The 19205-nt window shown below is 37.1% G+C and overlaps 1 protein-coding gene across 1 annotated transcript in view; it reads left to right on the forward strand.

Moving 5' to 3' along the window:
• The window catches only part of LY75 (lymphocyte antigen 75), a 44280-nt gene extending 26256 nt beyond the window's left edge, over positions 1-18024 (forward strand). The window contains exons 22-35 of the mRNA XM_066322905.1: positions 438-543; positions 2455-2615; positions 3004-3133; positions 5688-5914; positions 7570-7738; positions 8906-9067; positions 9950-10072; positions 10514-10708; positions 11070-11290; positions 12351-12525; positions 13027-13194; positions 14390-14512; positions 15009-15176; positions 16166-18024. Of these exons, the coding sequence (XP_066179002.1) occupies positions 438-543; positions 2455-2615; positions 3004-3133; positions 5688-5914; positions 7570-7738; positions 8906-9067; positions 9950-10072; positions 10514-10708; positions 11070-11290; positions 12351-12525; positions 13027-13194; positions 14390-14512; positions 15009-15176; positions 16166-16350 (2313 nt within the window). The 3' untranslated portion in view covers positions 16351-18024. The remainder of the gene's footprint in view (positions 1-437; positions 544-2454; positions 2616-3003; positions 3134-5687; positions 5915-7569; positions 7739-8905; positions 9068-9949; positions 10073-10513; positions 10709-11069; positions 11291-12350; positions 12526-13026; positions 13195-14389; positions 14513-15008; positions 15177-16165) is intronic.
• Positions 18025-19205: the final 1181 nt, after the last annotated feature.

Below are 19205 nucleotides of genomic sequence, written 5' to 3' on the forward strand. Positions count from 1 at the left end.
ATCAGATCTGCACATTGTTTTGTGCCAAGGTTTGCAAACTTACTTCACATCATTGCAGATTAGACCTTGGAGTTCCCATGTAGTTTTTCCCCAGAGGTAGCTTATTTTAAGTTCCTGACCTGCACTATCTGTCTGCAGAGTTCATTTGTGGTTTCTCATTCTGAAAACAGAACATGATTCTGATGTAGCAAATAAGAATTACTGACTACGAATGAGGAGTTAGTCAGGGGGATCATTTTATATTTAGCTGCTCTGCTGAACTGAATAAATGCTTCCAGCTAGTATCAGGTCCCTTGCTTTCTGCAAAAAATAGTTTTATGTTATTGCAGGAAATGAGAAGTGAGTTTTTGGGGGTGGTTTAAGAACCTTTGCATATTGATTTATGTCTTAGGCAGAATGCTATGATGAAAATAATTTTAATTATATTTATTTTGCAGTGTTTTCTAAAGATGAAACCCGAACATTTAACATTTAATGCAGCTAATGAAAAGTGTGTAACTTTTGGAGGCTCTCTTCCATCTATCTCAGATCAAGCTGACCAAGGTACGGAGGAGAGATGGGGACACTTTAGTATGCAGCTTCTTTTCCAGATTTAGAGTAGTTCTGCTTAAGAACTTGAGAATAAATCACTTAGTTATCCATAGGCATACTAAGTGCATTCTAAAAATCTAGGACTGGTTAAAAATGTATTGTCTGTTGTTTTCATCACTGGAAACATAACATGGAAATGCAGTTAGCAGACATTTGAAACTAGTTTTAAGAGCAGCTTCTCTCTATGATCATAACCTGTTACAAAAAGAAAAATGTTTCAGAACCTTGCACTGAGAGTTGAGCATAAAAGGGTCATTGTTAAATGAAAAATTGTTTGACTTTGCAAGCTAAAACGTAGCTGAGACTGTAGATTTTGCACTGTAAAAAAACACTGTAGAAGCTGCTTCCAAGAGAAGCTCAGCTGGGTGTGTGTATGAGGTGGCAAATACAGTGCCAGCTGGAGCACAGGACTGTTTGTTTCTGCGTGTGCAGAGCAGCTTAATGTGGCAGTGTGTGTCCAAACTGATCTCCTTGTGAGCTCTTCAGGACACTGATGAGAGGATGGAAAGCAGGAGGACTGGAAAACAGAACTGTTTCACCTAAGTCAGCTAAAGTCGATGAGAGAAATGCAGTGAGGAAGAAATGGGTTCACATTGGCTGCAAATGATGTTCTGCAATAAACCGCTGAATGATGTGGCTGAATTTGCAGCTGTATTCTTGTGGATAATTAAGAGTTCTCTAAGGGTGTATCTGAGGTAGCTCAGTTGAATTCTGCAGTGCCCACAGTGCATATTTTCTTTATAAGCAAATAACCTCTTGCCAAACAAAATATGGTAAGTAGACTAGAAAAGTGAAGAATGTATCTGCAGACAGCAGCTTAATGGTAAATTTTTTTTTTTTTACTGCTGTTACTGGGGAGGAATAGGGTTATATGTAGGAATATACATGTCTTCAGGCCTGTCTGTTTTTGTGTGCATTTAAGGTTGGAAAAGCACAGCCATTCTGAAATGTTACATAGCAGAATCCCTTTTGTGATTTGGTGCATTTAGAAGTGTTTGTTATTGTGTCTTGCTTGTTTTACTGTTCTCTGTGTGTTGGAGATGACCTATATGGAAAGAAGACACAGTCTTCTTGAAATGCGCTTTTCTGTGGGCTACCCCTACTCCTCTTGGGCTAGCCCTGACATGCAAATCTACAATGGCTTTGTCTCTTTCAGAAGATAGGCTGTGGCTAGTCTGGCATGTTACTAATAGCTGAAACATGTCACCAGTAGCTAATTACATAACTTTTATTTGTCTTCCTAAACTAGTCAAGTTTAGTGAATGCCTTTGATACCTGAAGGGTTGCCAAAGCCCATTGTTTCTTGCCAGAATGCTCACTAAGAAGGATCTGATTTGATATTTACCTGGCTGAATTTTTTTTTCAGCTAAGTCTGACTTCCTTTGACCTGTCCTGCTTTCTCTGATGGTGGGGTGGACAAACTCTGCCAGAATAAAAAAATAAATGTTCTGATTTATGTTATGTAAAAGAGAAAGATGGGAGATAAGACTTCCTCCATCAATTCAGAAAGGGCAGGAGATAGTAGAAGATCTTGCAGGCTTCTGGAAAAGCAGCTTCTTAAATTTGTGTGTAAGTAAAAGACTCCAAATTAGTGGGCAAAGGAACAGGTTAAATCCCCTACCTTCTCCTCAACTCAGAGTTTGAAGGACAAATACCAATAGCCTGCTCCTTTCAGATAAAATCAATATGAAAGGTGATACCATATGGAAGGAAGGGATGATAAGCATTCAGCAGTCATGAAGGGCTGGAAAAATAAATGAACAAAAAAAGGATTGCATTGTCTTACTCTTGGGAAGTTTTCTTTCAGACGTTAACTGTTGTTTTCCTAATCACAATATGTACATCTACTGTTCTGTCCAACAGATTATATAACGTCTTTGCTTCCTGGCCTGCCAAAAGATATTTGGATTGGTTTACAGTTCCTGTTCAGTACAAGGGAAAACAAATGGATAGATGAGAGTAGACTGTTGTATAGTAACTTTCATCCACTCCTGACAGGAAGATTAAGGAAAATTCCACTGGATGTAAGTTCTGACTTTTGAGTTCTCGGGCCTGTTGAGTAATGAAATTTGGAATGTTGTGTCAAACACTGCCCCCCCCCCTCCCCCCCATGTAACAGACCAGAATTCCCCAGTTAGTAATTTTAACTGGCCAACAGAGTGGCTGACAGTGCTGGGGTTCTATTTACCTTTACTTGGATGACAGCTTCTGAAGTGTATTTGGCTTAGGAAACTTTCTGAGTCCAGGCACCTGGTAGTATTTGTAAAACAGGTAGGCTGTATTGCACCACTCCTTTGAAACCTCTCAAACAAGTTCAGACAGCTGGGGTTCTCCTAGACTCATGTTACTTCACCTTGACACAAATATGTTTATACCTTATTTGAGTCTGATAAGGATATTTCTGTTTCTTAGCTTTTTGATGAAGAATTTAACAATCAGTGTGGTGTAATCCTCAATGATCCCAAATCACAATATGTTGGAACATGGAATTTCACTGCTTGTGCTGACAGGCACTTCTTGGGTATATGCCAGCGGTCTGTAGGTAAGTCTGAAGAGTCAAAATAAATTGCAGCCAGAATTTAAACTTAAGGTGCATGTGCCAGGAGACTTTAATGCATGTAAATGATTTCTGTTGAAGAGCAGGATACTTGTAGAGACTAGGACGGTAAATTTTAGAAAAACAGAGTGTTGAGGAGTGGGTGTTTGGGTTGGGAGGGACCTCAGCAGTTGTAGAGTCAGTTGTGAGAGAGCCCAAGTTGTCTAGGGCTTTATTATCAGGAAAAAGATGATTCATCTTCATTGGAAATCTTGGCATGATTGTGATTTGCAGAATTTCTTGAGATAGTAATCATCTGGGGCTTGTTTCGTCAGCCATTCAGAATTTTCCCTATTGTTTTTCATAGCGCAGTTCAGGGAGAATCTGTTTTCCTCAGAGACTTTGTGCAGTTTCAGTGGAATTATACTTCAGCAGACGGGTCTTTAATATTCTGTGGGTATAGAGGTCATGTGCACTGAGGGGTGGAACAAGTAACTCCTTTTTCCTTTTTAGAACTGTGGAAGTGAGAAGCCCTAGGAAGGAATCTCACAATATTTATATCCTCCTTAAATACATCCTCTGTCTTTGAGTTCTATGAGAATATGAAGTATCATAGACTCTGAATGTTGAAGTTGGTCTCTCCCCAGAGCAAACTTGAGAGTTGGTGTGAGTGGGATTTTTTTTCATCTGAACTAAAAATAATATTCAGATGTACCCGTGTGGGTTGGCCAATACCAATTACTGGAATAAGATCAAACACATATAGTTATTATGTGCGTTTGATTACTGCTATGGGCTAATGTTCAGCATACCCACTTCTGAGTAGGTTCCTTTATATAAATAATCCTTTTAAGTGATGAACATGCCCTCTTCTAAAAAAAATCAAACACAAAGAAACCTAGGTGTATAAAACACCCAAGCCTACACCTACCTTCTTCATTCTCAAATAGGCAGAGATTTCTACCTCCCACCTCCATTTAACATACAAAATCTTCTTTATTCAGTGCCAAATACTCCAGAAATTTGAAGTGTTAAGATTAGAAGTCTGGTTGGAAAAGATGTCATAAAAATGTGAACAGGAGACTTATGAATTGGAGGTTGACAATGTATCTGTTTATATCAATCTCTTATTAGTCTGGAGTGACTAAATACTCAACACTTCTTTGCCACAGCTGTAGAAGGTGTAATGAGAAAGGTTTTTGGACTGACAGAGAATGTCCCCTGCTATGTGTCCTGCTATGGTCTGGTCTTATACTGTGTTAGGGATCTAAGGATAGCTTGAGTTGGGCGGGACATCAGCAGGTTGTAGGGTCAGTTGTGAGAGAGTCCAAGTTGTCTAGGGCTTTATCATCGAGAAAAAGATGAATCATCGTCATTGGAAATCTTGGCATGATTGTGATTTGCAGAATTTCTTGAGATGGTAATCATCAGCAATTATTTTTTCAGAAATTATTTTACTTACTGCCTTGTTTCCAATTTGGTACCCCTTGATGTGTGACAGCACCCTGGGTTTCATGGTTCTCTTTTGTAGCTGTTTACTAAGTGAAAGCATGTGGCAGCAGACAGAAACCACTTGAAACAATCTGTTTGAGCCTTGTCAGTTTTCTGATCTATTGAAAGCTGTAGCTATCAAATTAATCTTATGTTTCTGTTGTCTTGTGTTTTGGAAAATAGCCGTGTCAGCCTATCAATCAGCCATTTTTATACTGTTATTTATAGAGTGATGCCTCCCCTCACCCCTTGCAAGCCTTTTTCTACTCCAAATATTCTAAATATCAGGAGGGTTCTGCCTTTTGCAGAATGAATTTATTTTTGGTTGTGTATAAAGCTTTTGGGGTTACCATTTGTATGCTTAACCTCACCACCCACAGGAGTATTTGCATTTTCTATTAACTGCAGTAGTCATGCATCACTGAGCTGTGTGCCTTCAAGTGTGGTGCTGGTAGCTGTGATAACACTCCATGCTTCGAGCACAAATAGTGAATTACATCCCTCCCTATGCTAGCTGGATTCTCTGCAATTAGTTAAGTGGAGGCAAAAACAGTTCTGACTGTATTCATGAATGGCAGTAAGGAGTTCTGGGACTGTGCTGTACCAAGATCTGCACAGACAGGTTCTGTGGCCCATTAGATTTGCGTAAGCATAAAATCCACAGGCTCCACTGAGATAAATGAGTGAAGTTTAGCTGTTGCTATATTACAGCAGAGATCACTTGCTCTCTTGCATTTGTGTATAATTAAAGTTATAGAATACGTTTTTAACTCAATAAATTATTTAGCAGTTGGTTAAAAATAACATATAAAAAGATGTGAACCTAAGCTGAGAAAAGATATTTAGTAATACATTAGCTGAAAACAATAATTTTTAATATATATTCTTCTATCTAAGAGACCAATGATGTTTGCTTCTGACTATAATTATCAGCATAATCTACTATCTGAGATTTTTTTTCCCCAAGTATAGTCAAACAGGTTTTTCTGATTGTTACAGAGACATTGGTGTTTAAAATATATTATGGTATTTAACTACCTAATTACTGGATTTTTTCCCTTGTGTATAGGAACTGCTGATAACCAGACAGAGCAAGTCATTAATGGAACATTGAGCTATCAAAATGTTCAATACATGTTAATTCTGAAGAATTTGTCTTGGAATGATGCAATGGCTGCATGCATAAATAACAACATGCAGCTGGTTAGCATCACAGATCAGTTCCAGCAGGCTTTTCTTGCTGTTCAGGCTGCTCTTCATAATTACCCACTCTGGACTGGACTCTTCAGCAGAGATGTAAGTTCTGTTTTTTCTTCAGACTATGGTTTAAGGTAATTTTTAGAGTTGTGTGAAACAAAACCTGAGTTAAAGAAATGCAATGACAAATCATTTTCTGAGCTAACCCTTCTCATTTAGGGATAACCATCTGGAGTGTCTAAAGATAAATGTTTTAAACCTTCAGTTCGCCAAGTTACATATTCTTGAACTCCACTGGATGAATTGATGATGATGATAAAATTCTTTTAAAAGACTAATGATGAAGGGATATATTGTAGGGTGGCAGCAGCATAGATTACTGAGTCATCTCTTTTGTTAACAAATGAGTAATGAATGTTGCCATTTAATATCATCACCTCTGTTTATAGTACCAGTCTAGAAAGATGACCCAAAAATCTGCTTTGGAAGGGAGAAACTAGAAGTGGCAAATAAAATTCAAAATGAATCATCGAATACCTGTGGAGATATATTTCTTTAACTAAGATTCTGTTGTTACTTCATGTTATTTGTTTTGAGTTCCCATTTGTTTTGAATTTGAGGGAGGCATCTCTGAAAAAAGTTAGTGGGTTTTTCTTTCTCCCTATGGTTTTTTTTGGTCAAAAAATTTTGAAATAATGAACGAAGTGCTGCTTTTTATATTTATTAGGTGGAGGACCTCTTAAAAATGTTTGTCTCAGCTGTTAATGGGATGGCTTGTACTTGCTGGCAAGGTTTATCTTTTTTGTCAAGCACATAAGTTTAGAGATAATTGCAAGAAAAAAGTTAGAGGTGCCTTACCTACAAAGTATGGTGATGCTCACTCAGCATGGTGGTGTTATGTTCTCCTATTGTCAGTTCTGGGCTACTGAGTACTTTAGCAAAGTAAGAGAAAACAGAAGTTGGAGTATATACTTCATGGAAAATATTTTTAAATTTTTAAGGGAAATAATTTAATCTTAGTGAAAATGGGGAACCAGACAACCTATTTTCCTGTCTTTTTTGATTTTTTTATCTGTAAGTGACGATCAAATGATTCATTTTGGGCACAATTAAAATGTCACATGAAAGGAAATTATAATGCAACTGGTCAACAGAACTTGTTTCTCCATTGCTGAAATCAGACACAAAAGAAAGATATGAGGTAAATTACACAACAGTACTGGGATTTCCCAAAGACTTTCAAATGTATGATTTTTAGAGGATAGCATACTGCTTGTATGTGGGTTTTTTCTTCCTGCATCCTCCATGGCAGGAATACATCTGATATATTAAATCAAGTAAGTATTTAATAGATTACCTTCAACTCAATATGGAGTAACTGAGACTGGACTTTCTTCTCAGTTATTACCAGTTTTCCAAGACCAGGAGATTATATCTACCATTGCTTTGCAGATGCAAATGATGCAATTTGGACATCCTATTGCTAGGCCTTCCTCCCTAAGTACAGTAGTGAAATATCACCTTTGGATAGTTTGCCATTCAGCTGATTTGTATTTTTGCAATTGCAGAACATAAAATAACAAAGCTTGTTATATTGTGAGGAGGAAGTCAGGTCATGAGGGCAGTGCAACAATTACAGTTCTCGTCAGAGACACTGAAAATGTCTAGGCAGTGTAAATATATCATCATATTATTTTCTTCACCTTACTTTTTTTTACTATGTAAGCTCATCCCTTTTGCTTAAATCATGCTAGGGTGGAAAACATTATGGCTGGCTGGATGGGAAACATGTGAGTTTCAGTCGCTGGTCTGAGGATGATGAAGAAACAAATGAAGAATGTGTGTTTTTGGATACTGATGGCTTCTGGAGAACTTCTGACTGTTCCTCTGAAAATCGAGGTGCTATTTGCTACGCATCAGAAAGTATGTATGCTTTCTGTAATTTTTATAAAATTTACATAATTTTTATAAAAATTTACTTTTAGTTTGTCATTAAATGTATTCAGTGTTTCCAGCTTGTAACTTCAAAATTACAAATTTTAAAACTTACATCTCCTCTGATTTCTATGCTGTTAAAAAAAAAAAAAAAAAAAAGTGACTTCAAAAACAGGGGTCACAATCTAATTGTACCTTAGAAATAAATTCTGGCTGAATGCATTGGGTCAGTACCCTTATTGCCAACGGATTCTATCTTTACATTGCTTCTCTAAGATTGTTGCATACTAATCTCTCCCACTTGCTCGTGGGAGAAGATAAAAATATCTGTGCTATTTACATCTTAATATTGAGACCTCCTGAAATCTGTTCAGACATGGAATTCTTCTACAGGGAGGAGGTACATGACTATATGGAGAAGAAATGTAGAAGGTACACAATGAATTGAAAATTAACATCATTTGAAGTTCTCAAAACCCTTCTAAATATCTACTAATTATAGCAAGACAGGGATATAGTAGGATTTTTTTTTTTTTTTTTATTTCCAGGGAAGAACTGTGCTAGTTGTGTATCCTTCAGAAAAAGATGTTGCTAATAGATCATCACAGGCTTCTTCCCCATGAGACCATTATGATTTGTTTTGGTTTTATTCTGTGAGGAGACACAAGCCATTGTGAATCCTGAGTCGCAGTGAAGTGTGGTGTTATGACATCATTAACTGTTTTGTGCTTAGAAGCCAGGGAACTGCAGGAAGAGTCCTTCTCATTCTTCAAGTATTAGATAAAGCCATAGAACTAAGATATATTGCTAGCTGTGAAGTAGCTTATTTATTACAGTGATCTGCCTTGCACAAGAGGCAATAAGAGCTTTAAGTTATTGGCGTACACTTAGCACTTTAGGTATTTTAGTTTTAAACCTATTTAAAATAACTCTGAAAACTGGCAAGTATCTGTATTCTTTAGTAGAGCTTACTGTTGGTTTTGTTACTTTAAAAAATCACCATCATGAGGAAGCTCAAAACAACACATTTAATGGATGACAACTTAATTTGTCTTACATGTTTTCTTAACTGGTACCTGAAAGTGGTTTGTGGAGTGCCAGGTCAGGTGGTGTTATTAGTAATTCATGTCCTGATGTTGTCTTGTCTTTTTTTAGAAAAGACTGAAAAAGAACAAGTTACACAAGTGAAGTGCCCACATAAGATTAAAAATACACCCTGGATATCATTTAGAAACAATTGTTACACTTTTATGATAACAAAAAATAGATGGAGAGAACTGAAGCCTCATGAAGCTCATCATTTATGCAGGAACATGAGTAAGTACTTTGTCATACTGCAGGTATTTATGGACTTAGATCAGCTTGAGGGAGATGAGTGTTAGATCTGAGTCACTGCCTTACAGTGACAGACAGCAGAGTGAATGTTGAGAAAGGCTGTAGCAGTAATGCAGTAGTGTTGCACTACCCTAAAAAAAGTGCCAGAGCATGGATAGGAGAGTTGAAGAAAGAGGCAGCTTGGAACTACTGAAATCTGAGATCTCCAAAATATGGCAAGGTTTTTGTGTTTGGTTGGGTTTTTGTTATAATATGCCACTTTTAAATAGTTTGGGTAATTGTTATACCTTTGGCAATGTTTTGGCTTAGTTACATTTACTTCCTGTTTTCCTGCTGCCTCCAGCTTTGCTGTGTGGAACACTTAGGTGAACAAAGTAAATAAACAGAAAAGCTCATGGACGTTTTCTGTTCATCCTGAATAACGTATAACCTTAGAAACAGCTTTTCTCTTGTATTAAACCTTCAGAGATTCATCTTTCCAATTTTTTTTTTCTTTTTAACTGACTTCAATCTTTTTCTTAATACTGTTTCTTTACTAAGGCAGTTGAAGCAAATCATGAAAGTTTGCTGGTATTATGTTCTATGCAGAGAATTTTTACTGCATACAACTTGAAGTGACAGTAGGACCCACAAATATCTCTGAAGCTGAAATCTTTCACTTATCCACAAAACCAGGGATAGTACAATTGATAGTACATTTAAAAATTGGTTTTGCACTGTTCAATTAGTTATGTTATAAAGATCTGGCCTTTATAGATGTTAACCTAATGTGTAATAATTGTTAACAGTACTAAAAAAAGAATGTTTATTTTTTACTTAAAGCTGAATTTGTAAGGAAGTAATGTAAAAAAATTTTCTCAACAGACCCAGAAGCATTTGTTCTGAGTGTTCGAGATGAAGAGGAGAATAACTTTGTTATTGAACAGCTTCATTCATTCAGTGGTCTGGCTCTGTGGGTCTGGCTGGGTGTGATTTATGATGACAGTGGTAAGATTTAAGGGTTTGGGATTTTTTTTATTAACTGGATTGGAGACAAAATTTGCAGCATTAAGTGCATGTTTCTTGCACGTTTCGGTTTATAACTAAAGTCAAAATGAATGCAAACCTGTAACAATGATTTATATTTGTACTTACCTTCCAGAAGAAAATAACCAAATAACCCGACATGCTCTCTGTTTGAGTGATAATTAGATCAAATATGTTCTGTTCAGTCTAAATTTGATTTCCCTGCAAAGCAGGACATAAAGTGGCCAGGATGAGTAATGCTAACATACTTAGCATTGGATATGGAACTGATTTAGAGTAACTTGCAGTATCCCAGCATTTTTCCAAAGTGAACATCTGTTAATATCATTAATATATTCAAAGTTAAATGATATTTGTAGACATAAGGCCAATGGTTTAATAAATATGCAATGTTTTCCACAGATCAAGTTCTCAAGTGGTATGATGAAACTCATCTGACTTACAATAACTGGAGACTGGGAAGACCTATCATAAAGAAGAACAGTTTTTTTGCTGGTGTAAATCTTGATGGGTTTTGGGATATTTATAATTATTCTCAAAGTTGGCATGCTAATCACTACAACATGTACAGTATTCTCGCCTGTAAAATCGAAAGGGGTGAGTAGTACTGTAGTGTTGGATGAGGGTCATGATTTAAATACTGGGTCCTGAATGAATAAGGCTTTGGTTTTGCTCCTATTGAAATACATGGCACAGCTGTCATGAGCATCTGGGGTCATCTGATCAGTCTGCATCACTGCTGTAATACTCTGATCAGGAGAAATGTGTTTGCTGTGCTCATCCAGCAACTGCTGAACTCAGTGTTCCAAGTAGCAAAAGTAAACTTGATGGAAGTGGCTTGTACTGAGCCCTGTAATGCTTGAGATACACTGATAAAGATGGATTTTAATGCTTTCTGTATTTTTTCTAGTAACATGAAAGAAATGCACATAACTTATCTTCTTATTCTTTGAAATAGGACACCAACAGCACAAGCCTCCATTGCCCAATGCTATTCCACATGGAAACAGAACATACAGGATCCTACAGAAAAAATTAACCTGGTATGAGGCATTGAGATTGTGCCAACAAAATAACAGTGATTTAGCAAGTGTACACAGTGAATCAGAACAGTTATTTCTAGAAGATATTGTCAAACAGGATGGTTATCCTCTGTGGCTTGGGTTGTCAATTCATGATGTAAGTATATACTGTCGTGGACGTCAGTAACAAATCTGTAAATAATATTTTGCACAAGATATGAAATATTTTCTGATTTTTTTTCCAATTCCTTAGAATCTCTTTTCCGTATAGTATATTTTTAACCCTGTGTAATGTGCTAATATTAAATTTTGGTGAATATAGGCACACTAAGATATTTTTTCCTAATATCTGACAGCTTAAAGTAATACCATGTTCTCAAATCATTCCTTGCAGCACAAGGAAGCGTGATTTGCAGTGCTACCCCTAGAGGTTTCAGACTTTATGGCCCTCTGTAGGATCAGATTTCATTAGCGAAGAGAGACAGACAAGGCTGTGTGGAGCCTGCTTAGTTGAGGTCAGGACTGGCTGTCCAGAGCAGTTCAGGAACTGGCTCTCAGTAAGTTCAGTGTCTTTCTCCCAGGAAACACAATAGCAGGAGGCAGCTACAGATCATCTTCCTCCTCTGTCTGCTTTACTGTGAAGCCAAAAGCCTACACCCCTCACTAATTTCCAGACCTGGTCATAGTAGTTAGTTGGCAGGAATGCTCCTCTGCAGAGGTTGTCATTTCTGCACATACCTGTGAATGAGTCCCTTATAAGTGACTCCTCATTGGCATGGCTTTCCAGGAATATGTCTGAAGTAGGAGCTAGCACTGCAAACCATCCCTGAGCTGCCCAGTTTTTTACTCACTGAGGCTATCTCAACAGTTCAGCAGTTCTCCAAGTATCCACTAATGCTCATAGCAGAGAAGGCAGATTGTTTTAAATGAAACAGCAGGGTGGGACCAACTGAAATGCTCCCCATAGGATAAAACAGGCACATTGCAGGTTTAAACTTGTGAACATGCTGTCTTTTCTCAGTTCCCACAAATAATAAAAATGTCTATGTTAAGAAAATGCAAACTATGTTGTACATTTATTTGCTGTGAATTTAGATGAGACCACCTGCTCTTTAATTTATCACTCTACAAATATTGCTACATGACAATTCATGATGGATGACATTTAAAGCACAGTCATATGTGGTTTAAAAGTTGTGGATTTTTTCTTTAATTAGGGAAGTAAAGCAAATTTTGAATGGTCAGATGGAAGTGACTTTGACTACTATCCCTGGGAATTGGAAAACTCAAATACTACTGAGAACTGTGTTCTGTTGGATACTAAAGGATTTTGGAACCGTACAAAATGTACAAATGTTGCTGAAGGTGCCATTTGCTATAGCCCTCCAAACAGTAAGTGTTATTTTTAAGGTTTTGTGTAGCTGTCTTTACATGTTGTATTTAAAAGTAGAAATGAAGGTTGAAATACTGCACATGGTTCCCTTTTTAAGAAGAGTCTTTTATCAGGAATGATAAAACACTTTTTAATACTTCAGGGAGATAAGTTCTCATCATTCTGGTGGTGAAAACCTAAGTCCGATCTGGTTACTTCTTGATCACCTGTGATAGGAGAATCAAATGTATCTACCTTTTCTAAGTCAAAGTACTTATCAAATATATATAACAAATGTCAAACCCCACAAAAACAATAAAAAATTGTTCCCAAGCCTTTGGAATTTGTCTTACACTCACTTTTAAATAAATTTGTACATGACACAAGAAGAAATGTAAGCTAATTGAATAGTGGTTGTTGGTAGGAGTAGTAGCAGCTCTTGTTAATACTTATTGTCCTGTTATTCCAGAGACTGTGCACAAACTGCTGCAGCAGAAATAACGATTTCTTTGTCTTTGCAGAGAGAAAATTAGAGCCAAAGCAAGCGAGCAGAGCCTCTGGATGCCCGCAGAGCAGTGGCTCCCTGCACTGGGAACAGTACAGGGATCACTGTTACGCCTTTGACATGGCATTCTACAATTTTTCTGTGTATAACGTGGAAGAGGCTAAGAGAATCTGCCAGAAGCTGAGTAAGTTTAGACTTTTTATCACCTTACAACTTGTAATAAGTCTACTATTTGAGAAGAAATAAAACCCAACAACCTAAAATCTTATGCTGGTTATACTGCAGCGTTGCCATTTTTATGCTCCTTTAGTTTAGAAAAAGCAATAGCAAGCTTTATCTTTGAACACCTGATGAAAATTCTTAATAAAATACTGCAACATGCTACAGATCATTTGGCACAGGAGTATCAGCAGATGAAATGCAGGTAGCCAGTTGTAGAAGACTCAGACATGTAATGCTTGTAATTTGGAGGAAAACATTTTATCTGCATGGCAAGTTAGTGCTGTTGATAGGGCTTTCTTATTATATCCTTGCCATAGCTGCTTGCTAACCTATCAAATGGTTCAAAGAGCATGTATGTTATAGATACTAAAGCATGTAAACCCCTTAATTTTATGTCAAATTAATGAGTTTTCTCTCTTTGCTGAGCTGCATGGAGAATTGTATTGCAGAGACAGTGTTAATCAGTCTCATGTACAGAAGTTTTAATCACCCTAACATAGAAGTTAGTGACTGTCATAACTTTCTTTTATGGAATTACCTTATGGTGTGATGCTGGACTCACTATGTAGGATCTCAAAAACCCAGTCCTGGATGCAGTTTGCTGTTGAGTCCAATTTGATTAGTTGAAAGAGAAAGCATCTGGCTTATATTTATATATAATTGCAGAGGATGGGTGCACTCCGAGCATGCCTCTCTCACGTGCCCTTTCCTCCCTCTTATTCCTCAATTACTATATGTAAAAACCTGTGGCACACTAGGAGGATTGATTTAGAAATTACCTTGACTCAGCAAAATGATGAGCTTTTGTTCAACTATATTTCTGAAAGCCTGTTACTTGGGCAAGACTAGTAATTCTCAACAGGCATATCCCTTGATATCTTCCATGTATGTAGTCTGTAGTTGCAGTAAATTTACTCCCACTTATTCTGTATAACCTGCTAGAATAACCAGACATCTGAAGCCATGTCATAAAACATGCTGTATTTTACGGGGTGGGAGGTTCATGTCTTTATTCTGAAGGGTATTCTAAACTAATTTTACAAGCCCAGATCAGCAAATCCTTTCCCAGAGTAATGTTGCCAACAGAAAACTCAGTGTACCAGCATCATGAAAAATCATGTAAGCTGCAATTCTGACTGGTTTCCTCTGCCTCTTAGATCCTTCAGCAACCCTTCTGACTATAGTGGATGCTGAAGAAAATGCATTTGTGAGCACACACCTAAAGGAACATGATCTCATCACCAGGAATGTATGGCTTGGCCTGGATCATGGCTTTAAGGGTAAGAAGTAGCAACAATGTATGAGCATGAATGTTTCATGTTGTAAATATAAATGCATAAATTCTCAAATATGAACAATTATGTCGTCTTGGTAGCCTATAGTAACTTGTACTTGAAGTTGGAATTGTTGGTAGCCTATAGTAACTTGTACTTGAGGTTGGAATCAGTTGTTTAACATTTTAAAGCACTTTGGACTTCATTGTAGTTATGTCTCTTCCTGTTGCACAGTTAGGGTAATCAGGAGTCTCTGAAATGAATTTTTTCCACTTATGTTATTGGTGCCTTATGTTTGATGTAAGTGCATCAATTGCTAAAGGTCTAGAGAAGAGGGGTGGCTAAAAGCTGTGTGTTCATATTTACTGTTTGTAATATATGGGATGGATAGTCAGTCCTTTTCTTTTTAAGCAATGTAAAGAAATCAATAAATTGTGAATGACATTGCATAGCATTACAGGATGTTTTGGTGATCTAGATTAAGTAATGTTTTTTTCAACAGGACAGTCCCTGAACTGGCTGGATGGCTCATCAGTTAATTATGTCAACTGGGAGAATAGAACTGCAGAAGCCAATGAAAAATGCAGTGTTATCCTGTCCACAACTGGCATGTGGTCTAAAGTTGACTGTGCACGTAGTCGAAGCAGAGTGGTTTGTAAAGCTCCTTTAGGTATGGAAGCATTATTTTAGCAGAGACTTAATTTTGTTGAGGGTGTTTTCAGGAATGTCTGAGTTATTGGATAAAATCTGCGTTGAAACAATGGAAGTGTAATTCACAGAAGAACCCGTCCAGACTCTGCCTAAGCAAGAGTCTTCTGTTGTTAAAATGAATGCATAAAAATGCATTCAGAGACAAACTGTCTAGGAATTTACTTTTCCTGGCTCTCACTGTCCACTCATTTTAGAAGGGAAGAGAACTGCAATGTCCAGAAAGTGCAGAGTAGTTGCTATTGCTTCTTACCACAGGGTATCCTGTCATGGGTGAGTTTGTGTAGGTGGAATCAGAAAGAGGTCTGCTTGTAAGAGATGCTGAGTAAGCTGATACTGCCCATTGTGTTTTCAGTCCTGGGGAGGCTTCTGGAAATGTCACCCTGTAGCTCCAGAAAATAACTCAGGCCTTTACTCCCTCATCGTTGCCTTTGTACAGGAAAGCAAGCAGTTAACTGAGCATTAAGCAAGCAAATTCCTGAGAAGAAGTAGAATCTTTCTGGTTTTGTATACATTTTCACTGAAGTGGAAAGGCAGGAATAGATTAAACTTTGTGCCACTAAGGAAAACCTCAACAAAATCTTTTCGGTCTGAAGGCAGTATAATTACCTTCCTTTCCAAGAGCCCAGGATCTCATTAGATTTATGAAGTATACAAACCTCTAAAGGAGTGCTGCCTTTGCAAATAGGTCTTTTTAAACTCCAGAGGTCCCTTCCAACCTAAATATTAGTAAATTAAGAACAGAATGGTCAAAAATAAGCTAATGCATTCCTGCATGAATCAGCATCTAACTTCCCATGTGATGAAGTGAAGATTTAATAGGAAGCAGTTTGCCTTGACTTGAACTAACAGTGCAATATTACCGTGCCAGCTACCTAAGCAGCAACCCTATGACAAAATATTCTTGCCAACACTCTTAAATAATAACTATTTGTCTTTTGTCTGTTTCAGGTTCTAATCATACTGGTGTGGCTGTAGCATTTGTCCTGCTAATTATCTTGGTTTTATTTGGTGGACTGATATGGTACCTCTACAAAAAGAAGCATCTTCACTGGAGTGCCTTCTCTTCTGTGCGCTACCAAAGAGGGATGAACGATGATGAAACTGATGATATGTTCACAAAAGATAGCTATTGAAAAACTTTCTTCTGATCAATTTGAGCATGAACTTCACTGTGTGAAGCCATAAGAAATGAGCTACTTGATGTTTTATTACTTCTTTTTGGAAAAGTAACAAGGTTATTAATGGGGGCTAAAATTTGTTTATATATAAAGTGCAATTTTTATTCAATTTTATGGTAATTCTATACATTTGGCCTCAGCCTTTTAAGATGCAAGGTGTTTAGAGTTCTGTTTTATTTTTTAATTTATGGTATTATCTCTCTTTACTGGAATTTTTGATGGAACAAATTAATACCAACAGTACTTCATGCAACATCACTTTAATGACTACACTTAAAATTTACTTCTCCCAATACTCTTATTTATATTAGGATTAAATGCCTAATTTTCTAGTTACCAACCTATAACTTTATAGGTGAAATATGTCATCTGTCCAAGAAACGAGATAAAAAATGTCTAAGGGAAGGCTGAGGATATATGGTAGAAAACTTGTGTACATAAATGCTAAAAATACTTGAGTATTTTTTGTAAAACTTAAACTTGATTTTTGTATGTGATATGTTACTGTAGCCTTTCCTATGCACTCCAAAGAATGCCATAAAGGGAAAAACAGGAGACAGAGTTGTATATATTAATTACTCAGTGATTTGATCAATTATTGTTTTGAAGAAGTCTTGTGATGTTTTTGAATGCACAGTACAAAGAACAGGTGCATTTACTTTTATGAAGAAGGATATGCCAAAGACCAAATCCATTCTGCTTGTGGTGGTGGCACGAGGTGGTAAATAGGAATATGTTGGCCTGGTGTGCTGAGAAGAGTACTACTGATTTCTCTGAAGCAGCAGAGCAAGGTCACAGTGTTCAACTGCCTTCTTTTTCTGCAGTTTACTTATGTTGATGGCACTTTTCTTTGTTCCTGTTTGCACTATTTTGATAAGGAAGTGTTTATCATTTGTGTTGAGAAGTAGAAAACTCCTCATAGATGCCACTTGGAGCCTGTTAAAAGAGCAGCCTGAAGAGGCACGTTAAAGGAGCCATTGTGGTAGTTTGCTGATCAAAGTAAGCACTTTTGTTTGTTTGGTACTTTGGGCACAATTGTGAACATTTGCTTTTCTTGAGGTAACTTGTAGAAAACATAGTTACAATGAAAATAACTTTCATTCTTTAACCAACCTGGTATGAGAAGTGTTTGAAACGTTGCAAAGTCTGGTTCCTGATGTCTTCTGGTTTAGCTTATATGCCTAAGTGCTTTGCCAAATGACTTCTAACTTAATGGACTATAAAAAAATGTTGGTTATTCTCTTTTTCTAACTACAGTAATAAGTGGGGAAAATTATTTGCAAGATCCCATGTTTTGAGATTTACTAGTTTTATAGATGTTTATACTCTGAGCATTTTTATGTGTGAATCTGAAATGGAAAGTGGAAATTAGTAGTAAGATCCTAATTCAACACAAAAGGATATATGCTTTTTATTAAAAATTGTATATTCTTATAAATGATGTAAATAGTTTTTTCAGGCCTCATTTGTCATGTTTGTTTCATCACACTCAAGTTGTCTAATCACTGGTAATTCCTTTTTGCATAGGCACTATGGCCTTAGTGCAGGTGAATAACCCACTCCATCTGAAATACACAGGAAGATTATTTGGCAGTATTGTTATTGAAAGAATAAAGTTAAATTAAACACCTAACTGCTTACACTGGTTTTATTTCCATGGAAGCAGTTATCAGAGTTAAGGTATGGGTCATTAATCACTGGGTAAAAAAGCACAGCACAGTGGGGACTGTGATCAGAATTAAAGCCAGTAAGTGTGTGTCACCACAGTAGAGAAAACGTTGGAGGTAATACATATCTTTGATGTATTTAAAAAGAATCCCGGTAATTTTCTTTTTGCAATTGAAAACTTAGTTATACCTAGCTTTTATCAAGCTGCTTCAGGCTTACACAGGGAACATTCCTCTGTGCCTTTTTGTTCTAATCAGGGTGTAGTTCATTAGCACCTCAAGGCCCAAATCAACGAATAAAGAGCACCCTCCATAATGCCTCTTAAAATATAGGCAAAGTTAAACAACTTCCAGCTAAGTAACATTTGCAATTTAAGCATGAGAAGTATTCATCTTAAGTGATGTCTGAGCTCTGAATTCCAGACATCCAAAATCTCTGCTGGTCAAAGGGCAGTATTATTTTTAGCTCCAGTAATGGCTTGCTGGGAGGAATATCCTATTGTGCGAGATGACTAACGAGGTCATCTGCTTCACAAACATTAATCTTAAAACTGAAGATGATGCATGAGGAAATGGCAGCAGAGAAATGCTTTCCCAGGTCCCAGAGCAATGGAATTGAGAAGAAATCCTAAAACTCCTTCATCCCAGAGGACAGACTATCAGCCAGCTGTGGTAGCTTTAGGCAAAAAGTGTACACACTTCCTCCTCCTGAATTTTGACCAGTCTTTGTAAGACTCTGGGTCATGGAAAGGTTAATCCACATCTGCCACTACACCAGCCAGCATTTTTATTTTAAAAGTGTTTCTGCATCAGTAACTTAATTGACATAGGAATCAACAAGTCTTTATGCATGAGCACCCTTTGGGCTTGATGTTTTCGTTGTACTTCTCAGCATTTTTCCCTTAAACCAAATGCACCATCTGCTTGTTGCTTTGGACATGTGTCATACATGTAAACGTTTTTGAAAGAAGTAAATTTCATGGCCTGCTAGTGATTTTTCTTTTTTTGCTGTGGCTACAAATAAATGAAGATCAAACATTACAGTTTTTGTTATTACAACTTGGAACTACTATTTGGGCCCTTCATGCATCTGCTGTTGCTGTGTGTATGGAGAATAGTGGGATATATAACACCTAGGCCTCT

The sequence above is a fragment of the Sylvia atricapilla genome, chromosome 7 (assembly GCF_009819655.1).
Source record: "Sylvia atricapilla isolate bSylAtr1 chromosome 7, bSylAtr1.pri, whole genome shotgun sequence".
Classification (NCBI taxonomy): Eukaryota; Metazoa; Chordata; class Aves; order Passeriformes; family Sylviidae; genus Sylvia; species Sylvia atricapilla.